The sequence below is a fragment of the Falco punctatus genome (genome assembly GCF_963210335.1).
Source record: "Falco punctatus genome assembly, chromosome: Z".
Classification (NCBI taxonomy): domain Eukaryota; kingdom Metazoa; phylum Chordata; class Aves; order Falconiformes; family Falconidae; genus Falco; species Falco punctatus.
In genome coordinates, this window is record NC_137586.1 from 38,055,315 (window position 1) to 38,070,465 (window position 15,151).

The 15,151-nt window shown below is 37.9% G+C and overlaps 2 protein-coding genes across 2 annotated transcripts in view; both read right to left on the reverse strand.

Annotated features, from left to right (window-relative positions):
* LOC308056783 (proprotein convertase subtilisin/kexin type 5-like) overlaps positions 1 to 6,836 on the reverse strand; it is a gene marked incomplete at its 5' end in the record, with an annotated part of 66,697 nt that extends 59,861 nt beyond the window's left edge. The window contains 4 exons of the mRNA XM_080372620.1: positions 3,881 to 3,949; positions 4,260 to 4,457; positions 6,418 to 6,552; positions 6,800 to 6,836. Of these exons, the coding sequence (XP_080228746.1) occupies positions 3,881 to 3,949; positions 4,260 to 4,457; positions 6,418 to 6,552; positions 6,800 to 6,836 (439 nt within the window). The remainder of the gene's footprint in view (positions 1 to 3,880; positions 3,950 to 4,259; positions 4,458 to 6,417; positions 6,553 to 6,799) is intronic.
* Positions 6,837 to 9,843: 3,007 nt separating this feature from the next.
* Positions 9,844 to 15,151, reverse strand: part of PCSK5 (proprotein convertase subtilisin/kexin type 5) — a 197,585-nt gene continuing 192,277 nt past the window's right edge. Inside the window, exon 21 of the mRNA XM_080372918.1 lies at positions 9,844 to 9,965. Coding sequence (XP_080229044.1) covers positions 9,859 to 9,965 — 107 coding nt within the window. The 3' untranslated portion in view covers positions 9,844 to 9,858. The remainder of the gene's footprint in view (positions 9,966 to 15,151) is intronic.

A 15,151-nucleotide genomic window follows, 5' to 3' on the forward strand; every position in this document is an offset into this window, starting at 1 on the left:
TAGGGGCATATTGCAACACTGGAGCCCTAGAAAAAAACCGGGTCCAGAGCTGGACAAAAACAGATTTTACTTCATTCCCTGAGGATCACAGAAAATATTACAAACACTGTCAATCTTCCACTTCAGTATCCTTTTGCTGTGTGAACAATAACTTGCATTGTTACTTAGTGGGTGGGTTTTACATTCTCTGAAATGTCTGATGTGGGATGTAAAGTATCAAACTGAAAAAAGAATGATACCTGATACCTGTATCTTAATCTGTCTGTAGGGCCACAACTCATCAAGAAGAGAGATTATCCACACAGACTGCCCCCACTACTTGCTCTAGTCTGCTGGCATCTGGCATCGTGCTGAAAAAGAGTAAACCTTACTCATTTTCTTGCCTGCCCCAAGCAGGACAAGATTGCCCAAGACTAAAGGTGGCAGTTTAATCTATTCTTTGGTGACCTGTGAAAAAAAAAATTTGGCCAAAAATTGCTTGTCCTTCAGGCTAGTAGGAAAACAGGTGGTTGTGTTACCTTGATTGGCATATATATCCCTTCTTAAAACTAATCTGTGTCTACAAAAAAGAAAAAAAAAATAACCTTTGTAATTTGTAGAGAGTAAGAGAACCACTTACGCTTTGGTTTACAATGTAATGTCACTGTGGTCTGATATTCCTTTTTAAATTCATATAGCTTCTATAAGTGACCCTGCACTCAGTATAAATCGAAGAATTTTATTTTTATCTCTTAGAGCTTATATCAAAGGATCTCAAACCACTTCAGAAAGAGCAGGTGCCTGATGATTTTTTTGTGAGATAATGGTACTGAGCCTTTTGCAGATCCATAAGTATGCACAAAATGTATTTGCATTTGTATACGAATAACTACTTTTCAGTATGTGTACTATATAATTTTGATTCCAATTGCTATGATTACTACACTTTGCTTCTGCCTTTTTTTTTTTCTTTTCTTTTTTTTTTTTTTTTTTTTTAATAGAGTATTCCCTGGAGCTTTCTGTTGCACTTCTAGTAGAAATGTTCATAACATTGGAATGCTTTTCCTACTCCTGATCTACAGTTCTTATTTAGATTAAATTCCTCAGTAGTGTTGAAAGGAAGATAAGACAAAGAGAGACTGCAAAATCATGCAGCATTTGCTTAATTTTAAAAAGAGTCTGTAGAAAGTCCTTAAAGAATCTGAAACTAAATGTATCAGATCCCATATTTTCTCACCTTGAAATGTTACTATTTGAAGTTATTTTTAGGGAAGTGTTACTTCTTTACAGCTTTCAAAATAATCCATTTCTTCTAAAAGACAGGCAGTTCAGGTGGTTGGGTTTGGTTTTTTTTTTTTCCAAAACTCTTTAAATATGTCAATTTTCTGGTAAGACACGAGAAACCTCTTACCGTGCTCATCTTATCTATGAATTAAGTTAAAAACTTAATGCCCCAAACCTCATTGAATATTAGAGCTGAAATACAAGCTAAAGCGTCTCTACCTGATTCATTTTAACAGTTTGAAGTTTACAGGTCATGCTTTATTTCAGGAACACATGGAAATTTGCAAAAGCTGCTTGGGATTTTACTTTTAGCCCACTGCTGTACTTCTGTTCCAAATAGAGATACCATTAAACCAATCTCTCTGACTCTCAAATATGCACTGTAATCACCACAGAGTTTCCTTAATAATATGCCCCTTACCAAACTCTGGCATCTTAATGCTTCCAACTTTACTCAGCAGTGAAAGTTAATTCAGTCTTTGTTTTACCTGAACTCATTCTGTTGATCTTTGAAGCTTTTGAAAAACCTATTTTAAGTCAGAACTTTGAGTGCAAGAACCTGAGAGTAAATATGTAGTGGGTATTACAGATGATTAACGTTTAGGTGATGAGTGATCTTCTGAGGACAAAAGTAAATGAGTACCCTCTTTCTGTACTCCAGCTGCCCATGAACAGTCTTGCAGTCTCCTTATGCAGGCTTACTAAGCTCATATACAAAGAAAATCAGCCTCTGAGTTACTTGCAATAACTATTTTTAAGAGAAGTTGCTATTCATAGTGCTTTTCACCCTAATTCAAAGCAAGGATTGGCACTAAACCGTTGCAGAAGAGAGATAAAGATTTTAAAGTCACAAGTTTTGTGAAGAGCACTGAAAATATCGCAGGAAAGTAACATTAGTAAAGACTGGTATTGAAACTGATTCTCTCCCTTAATTTATTTTCTTCTTTTTTCTCCTCACAACAAAGCAAACAGCTGTCATGAATCTGGATACCACACTATACCAAATAAGACCACAGTGTAGTTGTAATCATGTTAAAACTTGGTCCCTCCAGCTCTTCATTCAGCAAAATTCAGCGTAGTCACAGAGGAAGAAGCATTAAGCTTTACTGCATTCATGCAGATTGTCTGTTCGCCAGAGTCACAAGGAGTTTTATGGTATGACATGTTAGATTTGATGACTGGTAGAAAGAAGAAAGTAGCATGTGATGAAAATCCTTACATAAGTTTGGTATGCGTGAAGGTTCATGATAGTCTTGTTTCCCAGAGGAAAATGTTGATGCAAAAGCAAAACGAACATTGAAACGGTAGTGACTAGTGATGGGAATTGATTTCTGTTTTTGGTGGGTTTTTTGATTTGTTTTTTCTTATGGGGTGCTTTCACTGTTTTCTTTCCTGCTATTCACTCTCCTCTGTAATAGCAACATTCAGTCTCCTGGTGTTGACAGTGGTGCTTGTTACACCAGGCCCCAAAACACATTAGGGAGCAAGTGGGAGAAACCAGAAACCCCAGTATGGGCTCCTCTGCCTGTGGAAATCTGCCTGAATTCAAGGAGGGGATGGATAGTCCTGGTAGTCTCTAAGTTTATCACTTTCAAAAATGGTGGAAATATAACAAACCGAATTTGTTCCTTTCTTTCAACAAGTAGTAACTCCGGATAACTATATGCAGATCAGTGACTTGCTCTAGATTCGCACCAAAATAAGTAAAGCTTAGGCCTATTTTTTTCTTCTGTATAAACCTTCAAGGAATTTTTAGCAAAGTCTTATTTTCTGCAATGTAGATGGTCTTACTGAAGTGTCTTGGCATATCAGTACTCATTGGGCACTACTTTACCTAAACTCTGTGCTTGCTTAAGAAAAGTAGTCTAAGGTGTCATAAGTGAAGACTGCCTTTTTGATGGGTAACCCTGTTGCCTTTCAGTCTTGAGTTACTGATCAGTTGTACTCCTGTCCGTATAGCCACAGGAAATACAAATTTCTAAATGTAAACACAGTGGAAAAAATGAATTGTGATGTCTTTTGAATATTTTTAATCATCTGTGAAGGTGAACTATTGAGATACAGATTCAGTTAAGTTCAGTAAGTTAAATGGCATTTATCTGAAGACAACAAACTCTCTGCCAAGACCTTATTATGTTGAGATGGAACTTCTTTTTTTAATCCAGCATGGAAAATGAATCAATATTTTAATTTTTTTTAGGGCAGTAGCATTTCTTATTGCAATGAGTTGCTCTTGATTGAAATTTAAGGTCTGTCCTTATGTCTATTTCCAAAAGAAAAAGCGCAGAATAATGATCTGTTTTGGGATCTAGAAAATTTTAACATCTATGATAAAGTTCTGTGTCTGATAATGACTTCAGTAAGTCAGTAAGTCTCTCAGCCTTAGTGTGGCATTCAGGCAGCAAAATAAAAGTGCTGCAAAGAATAATGTCTAAGTTAATATAGAAATTATCATTATTTATGGTGGAGATAGAATTTAGAAATGGTGTGCAAAAATAAATACACTGGGAAAAATACAGTTTACTTGAAGAGAGAATGCAGCACTGACTAACTGCTCAGCAAATAATTTTTTCCTACCTTAAGAATAAGGATACAGGTTCATAAAGGAAATATTTACCTAATTTGCAGTTCTGGCATCCATCTGAACATGGGATACAATCTTCAGAGTCAGGATCTTCCACTTCACCTGTGTTTTGCAAATCACCAGTTTTGGTTTAATTCTAGATAATGGAAGGCCAACATTTGGAAGCACTCAGAAAGGTTTCTGGAAACAAACTTTATCCAAATCCAAAAAGGAGAAAGATTCACAGCAATTTCTTTTCTCATTTGTTCTTGTGTAACCCCATTCAGTTGAGGAAAATACTTCTATTTTACATTAGCAGGATATTGGAAGAGAATCAGAGTGTGATTGTATATTTCAAAATTGGAACCAAGATGCTTAACCAGATTTCTGTAACAAGTAGAATATTTGTTAACTTCTACTGAAGGATGCTTACCTTCTCTACAGCTATGCTTCTGGCATACATTTTGAGTAAGGTAGTAGCCTCTGAAACATCTTTTGCAGTGGCTGGAGTTCAGGCACACCTCACAGTGGGCAAAGCAAGCCACACAGGTGTGCTCTGAATGGTAGTGACCTGGAGGACAGCTTGCTCTGCACTCCCCATGATAAAGGAATCGTTCGATCCCTCTTCTGTCTGTGTGTCAAACAAACAGGAAAAAAGATGTGAGCAACAGAGGACATTTGGGCATAAGAAGCAGCTTTATGAAGCACTGGTGCTGCAGCTGACGAGAATTAATATTGTTCACTAACTGATAGATTTGTATGGTTTTACACCAGATAAGCTAAAATGTATAAAAGTTTCAGGACCTCAAACCTTCTGCATTCCTGGAGATTTATGCCATATAAAGGTTGTATGCTAATGAATAATTAATGTTTACATCCATCAACCTAAGAAAATAAGGATCAAGAGATTTCCATTACTGAGTTCCCTTGCAGTGAACATACAAGTAATTGTACTGTATGGTACATGCGGATGTAGAATTGCCATTAGGAAAGCAAAGCTGCCCATTTCACCTTTGGAAAAGTCTTGCCAATAATAGATTAAACTTTAATCCTCATCCTGGTCACAGCAAGACTCTGGAATCATATAGATTTGAATCTGAATAGCAAGCATGTATCTATTTGCTATCAGAGCAACAGCGTTCTCTAGTGCATGGTGAACAGGGAAGTCCCCTCTTTCAAGTCCTTCTGAATGAAACCTGTGAAAATGCTTACAACTCCATGTGCTGCAACATGGGGAGTTTTGTAATGGGTTACCCTACAGTACAAATTACATACATTATTGTGCTAAGTGTGTTTGATTACTTTAACTATAGAGCAAGAATTTGCTTACCATAATTTATTTTTGAAACTGCAGAGAAAGCAGCTATAATAGGGAAAAATTGCTGCACCATAGCAGAAGTATTCAGACTTCGTTTCTTTCACTTTTCATGTACAAATCTTTAGAATGATCATTTCCAGCCTCCTCAGGGTGTGACTTTCATCAGTGTCTTCATTTCTTGACACACAGTAATACAGAAATTTATATTGCTGTTCATCATAGGGAGAGACTTAGGGAACAATTATACAAACTTCTCCCTCACACGGGACCTGAGGTACCATTTGAAAATCGTCTTCTCAGTCACATTTCCAAAAGTGAGAAAGTCAATCCCATCACCATTATGACAAATTAATGCCAGCCAAACTAGTGTTTTCTTGTAATCTCAACACTTATTACTAAAGCCATGGTCATTAATGGCTAGGAATGAAGTGGAAGAAGCAACTGAAAGGAAAAAGACTGTGAATCCATTATGAGACTTCAGAGAAAGCTCACCAAAAATTCCTCTTTAATGAGTGAATTGAAAGTGGAACCTTAAATACTAATTTCTAAGGGCAGTTCAGGCTAGCTACACTTGTGTATAATAGTTTTAAGTTCTTTGCCCATCAGGTGTTATGGAGGGGAAAGAGAATAATTTTTAAAATGGAGCTTCAAAAGGGTAAGAGTTGCTTTTTGGAACAACCACAGATTTAACTATATTACTCTCTCTCTCAACCTAAGGTCTATAAAAATGTGTCAAAAATACACATTTCTTATGTGTGGTGGTGGTAAGCTTGTCTTTGCAAGCCCTGTTTGTCCAGCTGTAGGGACACAGCAGTCTGTTGTGGAACCCACCATGCTTGTTTCCTAGCCTTCCCCAGGCAGCACCCTGGCTCCCTGCCTGCTTGTGCAAGCTTGCTCCATTTCAGTGTAGCCCATACTGTGTAGAGGCTGGGGGAGGCATGTATAGGGTTTTTTCCAGAGGCAGACTATGTATGCTTTCTGTCCTTTTTTTCTTGTGCTACTCTCTGTTTCTGTTAACATAGCTCCTTTTCAAAATATACCAAGGGAAATGCATAAAAACACAAGGGTAATGCAGAGTTGTGTTTTCTTGAACTTTCTTAAAAATAAATTGAGTTCCACCCCCCTTCAGGGTTAAAACAAGATTATGATGCAGATCAGTAGCAAAAGCACTACTTATTTTATTGGTTCTAACAACTGGCCCTGAGAGCAGAGGGAAAAGTGAACTTGGAGGCCAAGGAAGGGGAAAAAATCTGCAAGAGGAAATCTTTCTTACCTGTTCCACAAACGGTGCATTTGTTAGGTTCGCTTCCGCTGCAATCCAGGCAGGTATGATGGCACAAATGACATTGTCCTTTGAATTCAAACTTTCCTCTGGGGCATTGCATAACACAGCGACCATCATCAAAGACTCTTTTGAGGTAGAGACAGGCATAATTACAAATTTAGCCACTACTTGTTCTTCAAACAAGAAACCCAAGATATTCTTCCTTCACCCTATTTACAAGAGTACTTGCATGTTACTCCTTCATTTCCCTGATCTTATTCATAGTATATACTAAGTGAAAAGTCAACCATGTTTGAACTTGGATCTTAGACTTCAGAGATCAGTTTTTTTCTGAGATTTTTCTGAGAAAAATAACCTTTTGGTCCTGTACCTAGGTCTCCTTCTACCACAATCCCTGCAGAGGTCATTATGCTTGTTAGAAGGAAAGAAAGACTTGGTCTTTCTCTATGAAGGAATGATATGCCTGTTCAAATTTCCTGTTAGTTTCACTTTAAAGGCTTCCTGTGAACAGTGCTATAGCTTCAGCAAAACGACTTTGTACATGAAGACAAACACCTATTCGAAACTTTGGTTTTAGGAGCTGTATTTTTAGACTTGCACATCTGCAAACATTTAGGAGTTTTGCTGTTAAATGTTCTCCTTTTACCAGGCAATGAAATATTTGGTACAGAATCCTTTTATATGATGAAAATTTCTGGTCCATTTTTCACCGGTAGAGAATGTCTACTGGTTTTAATTTGTTTGGGAGAAAAGTAGAAAAGCATCAATACAGGTATGACTAGTAAAAGAATATAAACCAAGCTGGCTAGAATTTGACGGTGTTCTCACTATTAAGAAAGTAAGAGAGACTTTAATCTTCCGCACTTAACTGCTTTGACCAGTTTGGTATCTGAGGACTTGGGATGCAATTTATAGAGAAGGTGATCACCGTTCAGCATCTTAATACAGATTTTGAGACTGTTAGCTTACACCTAGGGAACTGTAGGCTTGCCATAACATTATGGTAGTGCATGCTTCCTTGGAGCCAGCCAATAGCATTAGGCAATGTCTGCAATATGTCTTCATAAATTTGAGTTGCTATGGTCATTGTCAGATTTATTCTGAAAGGAGAGGAGAAAGATATCTGCAAAGTTTAAGACCAATTTTGTCAGATAGTCTATAAAACCATTTAAAGTTTACCATGATTGGGAAAGTCTAGGCTTATGAAGTGTGAAGAAGGAAGAATAGGCTATCATGCAAACAGCCTTTCTTAAGTGCATGTAACAAAGAAAACTTAGGAATTTATTAACAATACTTGTGAAGCTGAAGGCAGGCTGCTGGAGGGAATCAGGGAGAAGATTGGGTGGGTGTACAAAGTATTCAGCAAAGATGTATCTCTGCCGTGGGAGTCCAACAGTAAGATAGTCCTATGCAGACTGTAGCTTATACAGCTCTACCTGCACGTTGAAGACCATTATTCAGCTCTTCATGGGGACTGCAGCCACCTCTAGTTGGTTTCTGTGCAAATGGCACAATGCAAGAGACGTACTGGAGGTAGCAGGGCTATGTTTATACGGCATGCAAATATTACTGTGTTCTGCTACATGTACTGGCTGTAATGATAGCAATCCTTACAAACAGCTCACACAGTGGCAAAGCACATTCTTCTTGCTTTTTATTATGTTGCCCCTAATGGAAGACACGAGCAGGCCAGATCTTCTCATTAACCTTTGTAGATCAAACAGTAAACAGATGGATAAAGAATTTTTTGAAAATCAGTTTGGCTGGCCAAGAAACTACAATTCTATAATTTTTTAAGAAAAGAAGACAGCATTTTGAATTGTTGAACAAGAAGATGATCTGGCTGATTGTTGTGGTTTAGCCCCAACCAGTAATTAAGTACCACACAACCACAACGAGGACACTGATTTTATTATGAAAGAAGGTGACATCTAGCGCTGAATTTTCGCAAAGAACAGTGATTTGCTTAGTGTTTTTGTTTTCCCATTATTTTCAGTAATCAGCACACAACCCCCCCCAAGTCTTTTCATCCTTTTCAAAGAGAAAAGGTGTTTCCCTGTAAGAAAGCAGCACTGCTGAATTTTAGTCTGTACTGTCTAATGGCCACTCATTACTGTCTTCAAGAAACGTGATCTGAAAGTCTCAAGAGTGACAAGGTTTAGGATTCTGTTTCAATTAAACAGGTCTATTTCAAGTACATAATGAACTATGTCCATTGGAAGGATTTACTCTTTAGCCTCTGCATGAAATTTTTCTTGATTGTTATTTCTTTTACTACTGACTGTCATAATATGACTGTTCGTAGCAGTTTCACAATGTGCAGAAGGAGCACAGAAAGCTTTTGGAAGCTTTAGATACCAAAATTGAAAACTGTTAGAGGATTTGTTATGAGATAGACAGCAGCACCCTTCCCAAAAAAACCCAAAATCACAGAGACCTAATTACTGCAAGCACCTAGGTGGTTTTGCCTCATGGTATTGTTCTGTACCTTCTCTGTTTTACAAATATCTCTGTAAAGTTCATAGAACATGTTGCAAGGAAACACAGACAATCTAGTCTAAATGCAACTGTGAACTGGAGAAATCCAGTCCACGGTCCAAAATTCTGCCCAGACTTCCTGTGCTAATGCCATTTCTGACATAACACACCTTAATTTAATGCTGTTTCCTCAGTTATGAATTTGTTTGGACCCTGTTGGTCCTGGTACATCTTTTACTGGCATAGTCTTATCATAGATATTTGCAGGGTAGATTGTAGGATTGCTTGGGGATATTTTTTTCCTATGTCTTCTAGGATCTGATTCTGATTTCATCCCAGCTGTCTACAATGCAATCCAGTGTGACAGAACCAGAGATACTGGTGCGAGAATAAAGCGGTTGGTAGGACATGAGGTTAAAACCAGTAGACTCCTGGATTAGGTGCGAGATGACCTAAACATAAGCCTCTGATCAGCAATATCCTGTGGAAAAGCTTCTTTCTCATTCTGCTCACTCTTCATGGCAGGTAAAACTTAAACTACCTCAGTGAGGGGATGATCTTTAGGTGCTATGAATATCTCCTGAATTAGCTGATTGTGCCAAACTCCATAGCTGTGTACAACTACAGATTCCCCAGACTCCTGTTGTTAGATTTGTCACTGCTGTGATTCTAGCAATTATGATTTTGAAAGAACGACAATGGAAGAAAAAATATTTCACATATTGAAAGAAATTTTTCTGTATCTGTGGGAACCATCTGGCTAAACATCAACTGCCTGCATAGCCAGCTGTCTTATTCACAAAGCACTTGTTTTCTCACTTACCCTGGTTTTATTTGCCTTAATCATTGCTTGTGTCTTTAGTCAACTTTGCAGGCTAATGCTAAAGACCACATAGCTACTTCTCTAGATGATTATACGAGGTCTTCGTGCTGCACTGTGCTAGGAGACAATTACCTTGTGAGTGGGCAGCTGATGCAGTTGTCTGGCTCAGGTCCAATGCACTTCTGACAGGATGCTTCACACAACTGACATTCTTGGGAATCATCAAGATATTCCCCTGGTAGAAAAAAAATTGTTCATTTCAGATCAACATCTCATGTTAAATAAAACCCCAAACCAAAACCAACACCATGCACCAAGCCAGCTTGGAAAATATAATAAATAAAAGGAATCAGATATGTTTTGAATTATTGAAATGAGCATATTTCCCTGTGGTATCAGGAAAACAAGTACTGGCTGCCTTGGGGAACCACGATATTCAAAATTAGTATTTCCTAATCCTTATTTATTTATTTATTTATTTACATATTTTTATTTTCCATGTGAATCTGACAGAATGATTCTTGTTTTTCAGGTTAATGCTATTTCTTTTGCATCATTTAAGTAATGGGACTCTTTAAGATTCACCATGGAGAGTTACATCTAAACAGTGATACCTAGGAGTATTTGTTACTTAACGTTCTTAGATGCAGCTGCTGATTGCAAGCTGCAGCATAAAAAGTGTGCTGTCATGGGTGCGGATTACGTTATGTGAGAAGAACTTGAGCAAGCTTCCATTGGTCAGATATGTTGGTGCTTCCCAACTGCTATGACATTTTTTGTCCCACACCCAAGCCACTGCTGGAAGACACCAGATCTAAAAGACCTTCTCACTTGGTGCCCAAGTGCCCATTTGGACTTGGAAAAAAAGATTTTTGAATTATATAAATTGTTGCCTTAAAACTGAGATAAATACATAAACACTTCCAGGTCATGAACACACTAGTACTACTGTGGTGCTGAAGTGCAAAGTTTGCCTCTTTATTTACTGAATATTAATTAAAAATTTGGTATGAATTGGTAAGCTGTATGCTTCATCTCAGAGCAGAGATATTCATTTGGTAAGTAGCATGAATACTGTATCTGTGTGCAGCATCGTGTGGGGACACTATATCAGTTTATTGTGTGGTTTTATAAAGCTCAAGATTGGGTCTTTTATGTCAGTTTGTTACAGGGAAAATTTATTCTAACTGAGTCTATATATTTGAGAGAATTGGCTGTTCCTTCATTCTTAAGTAATGGAAGAGGTTGGGCAGAGAGTCCTATATAATACATAAAACTTGCAGTTTCTATGGATACTTCAATATGGAGAAACTCTTTCCATTTGCATTGCTGCTTGGAAATCCCGATCTGGCAAATGCAGTGAGTTTTAGGAGTCAAAATGCAAATGTGGAATGACTTGGTTTTGGCTTTCAGTTGCACTGCATCGCTTACATTGAAGAGCAAAGGCACTACGTAAGCAACTATCGCTACAAGTGTAAAATGATGTAGGAGAGAAACATTTTCTAAAGTACAAATTTCATCCTCTGTCTTTTGTGTTTTTTACTCCATATTAATGTGTATTGACAAATTTTATAACAGTTGAAATCTGTGTTATGAGATATAAGCTAGGATAGTACTTCTCATGCTTAAGGGGGTGGGAACAGCATAGCTAAAAAGGCATACCAATGGGAACATCCAGCTAACTGTGGACAAAAGCTGAGGTACCCAAATTGTAGGTAAAGATACAATTTTCATTTTGTAAAGGTTTGTGTGTCTCCTGAAGAATGGAAAAAGGTAAACGACAAGCCAAAAGACAGTGACAGAGCCACATAAAACATGAAGACAGTGCTCCTCAGAGGCTGCTATGGGATCAGTGCTAACTCAGCAAGTTCAGAACTGGGAGCAAATGAACATCTCCTGATGAGATCAGAGAAACAGAAATCTGTGTATGCATACACATTCACACAGTTTTTATAGTTCTCATTATCCAAAGAGCATTTTCTATATATTTTTATGTGCATTTCTGTAGTCCCACACATGCCTATGTAGGCCAAACCTTGAATCATGTAAATCGACTGATTTTTGTTGAAGTGATGTAGGTTTTCTGAGCTGCAACACTGTATCTTGTATGATAGGTTACTTTATAAAGGACTAATGACAAAAGTATTATAAATTATGTCTGCTTGACATAGAATTCAGCAGGATTCTGAATTTATCCAAGTACTATTGAGATTAAATATGGATGGACAAATAACTATCACAATAGAGAATATTTGTAATTCTCACTTTCTAGGAAAAATACCTCTGGCCTGCTGTCCAGTAGATCATCAGGCCATTGTCAGATTTGCTTAATGTAGGGCTCTTGAGTCCTTCTGATACATATTTGGAGAGTATAACAGAATCCCTTGTTCTCAAATGCTTTATGGGATTTGAAAATATAATTTGATACACACACACACACACACATATATATATATATATACATACATACATATATGTTTGAACAATACACAGCCATGAAAAAATGCAGTATCTGGACAGTCTTCCTGTGGCAGGTCTGGTGTCTCAGTGGTTTATGCTACTGGCTCTAAACCACTGGGAAATCTCAGGGCAACGTTAATAAATAATTGCTTCTGTGATGTTTTGTGATATGTATGTTACAAAACCTTTTTGTTTCTCCAGTCCTTCACTTTATTTGCCCACACTGCCTGTATGCTTATCTATCAGACCTGAGGTACTAATTCGTACACCTCAGCTATGCCCAATCAAATCCATCCCACATGGTAGAAGTGCTTAGTTTTAAAAGGTTTTTCTTATTTCTTTGTTATGCCTTTCATTGGAAGTGCTGTAATTAATTTCAGCTGTGCTGGAATAGTGCCAGGAAGACCAGTTCTCTGCTTACTTTATTCTTGTAGTTGAAGCGTTTTAAAGCATATTATTATAAGAATGTGCACCAGAAAATACTTACACATTAGGCCCTCTGAATGGTAAGTCACATCTAGAACTGTAGATCTGCCACTGAATGCACAAAATACTTTTTAGTGGCTATTCGAAGAGTTAACACTGAAATGTAACTTTAAAGAAGACTTTTAAACTATTCCACAGGGCAGTTTAAATGTTTGCCAGAATTCCTTGTGGGTGATATATTTCTTGACAAATCTCACTAGATAAATACTAGTTAGCAAAGCCTCAACTCTCTCCCCACCCCCCCTCCGCCCTTCTGTATTCTGTTCCCCACCCCCCGCACCCCCCGTCCTTCTGTATTAAATTTTTTTCTGTCCAACATACATAATGGGGAAATACTTTCAGCAATGTGTCTCAGCTATGACTTATGCCTTAATTCAGGCAATGCTCATCAGTCACTTTGGATCATCCCACATTTAGCCTTCATTCTCAATTCTGTTACTTTTTCATCTTGTTTAAAAACATTTGTCATCTTGTTTAAAAAAAAAGGACTGAAGGTATTATAGGAATAAGGCTATATTAACAGATATAATGCCTCTTAATGGGAAGATTTTAACGTGTAATTTTTTTGTGTTCCCAGTTAGAAGTATTTAATTCCACTTCTGGGCCACTCCAGGTTGCAGGCTGTGCCTTTAACTTCCTACAAGAGCTCTGCACTTATGCTGAGTTCCTATCAGTTGATAGGATGCATTTTACAATGAGGTAAGAACTACTGTCTCCCATTGAGGAGGCAGAAAAGCTGTGTTGCAGTGAGATCCTCAAGTTAGGGTGTAATAGCAAACTAGAACCTGTCCCTCCTGCATCCCGGACTAGAGCACTATCGTAGCTGCCAGGTCCTTGCTATGTTTTTACATAAGCAGTATTAAGTTTACAGACATTATCTTGTTACTATTTTTCTCCTGCTTTCCAAAAGTTGTGCCATTCATTGACAGCACATAGTGTTTCAGGAGACCAGGTGGATGTTTCCAATGAAAGAGGACCAGGTGAATAACCTTGTAAGTTATGCCTGGAAATATACAGTTCTCTGTGCTGGCTGTCATAAATAAATCTTTCTCTTGTAGTCCCGCCATAAGACTTAGTCACTGCAAGTCATGTGTTACTTCCCCACTTTTCTTAATCAGAACATCACTTTATCTAATTAAAAAATGTTCATTCGTTATCTTCTATAGCATTGCCTCAGTGGCTTTTCCTTATAATCAATGGAAAAGTGACCTTTTTTCCTCCCTTTTTCTTATTTACTTTCATGGGAACCCGGATATGGATTTTGTGCTTGGGCTTTTGTATGTAATCTTGTGGGTTACAATGGTTTCACAGAGCAGATAAAGAAACATTGATCAGAATTGTTTTTCATCAGTCCGCAGAGAGACCCAAAGGGATTTGGTCTTAGGGAGCTCTCTGCTGTTTCCATGTTTGGCCTTGATACATTTTATTTTGGCTGGCCCACGGGATCAGCTACGTGAGTTTTGCTGAAGAAATATTTATCCATAAAGCTTAAGTCCATAAGGAACTTAGACTAACCTGCATACAACAATCCATTAAAATTCACCCTGAGGATCCCTGTTGAAGTTACCCCTCTGTTTAGCCGAAAGCCTTAATGTTTGATAGATTACAGCTCCCCGAAATAAATCTTGTCTTCATCTTGAAAACGTTAGGACACGGAAATTACAGCTTTTCATTTCCCTCCCAGATTTTGGAGAGTCATACAAAATTTGAGCCTAATTTCCTATTATTTGTCTAGCTTCAGCTTCCAGTCTCCTGCTAATTATTATTCTCATTCAGTCATTTTACGCAATGACCAAATTTCTGTCTCCCTGTTTGAATGTATGGAAGGGACAAAGAAGACACCCTTCATGGGCAAAACTTCAGGGTGTTATGATTTGAGGTGAGGAGAGGGATTCAAGATTGCAAAATTTTTTTCTTCTTCTTTTCAAAAGTGCTGTAGAAAGTGATGAACCAGAGGGCTGAAATTAGGATGTCGGCTCCTAAGTCACCGAATCTTCCCCATGTGCCAAGGGACAAAGCAGAAGCTTGAAAAGGGCTGAACATCGCTTCCCTGAACAGTGGTGTGTGGAGCTGGGCGTGATACAATGATTTTAGAACGAAAGGCCCTTTTGTTGCAGGATTAGTGAGATTACACAGAGCCTCAGGTTAGCTTTAATCATGACAGGCAGGAGGGAGGCAACTGCCTTTATCAAGTACACTATTTTACACAGCCCTCTGTTCTTTCCCCTGCAGAATAAAAATATTTACATTAGCCAAAGCTGCCTTTTTTGCTGACACAAAGGGATTTTTTCCTCTCTTTATTCTGTGTGTTTCTTCCCTCATTTCTATGTAGTATTTATACAATGTTTGCTAGAAACCCAATGAAGAGCCAGAACCCTGAGGGGTACTGAGCGGGCATAAACAGACTCCAGACAGACATTTTGTAGCATTTTAAAAATCAGCTTTAAACCTCCATTTGCACTGATAATGTGGATG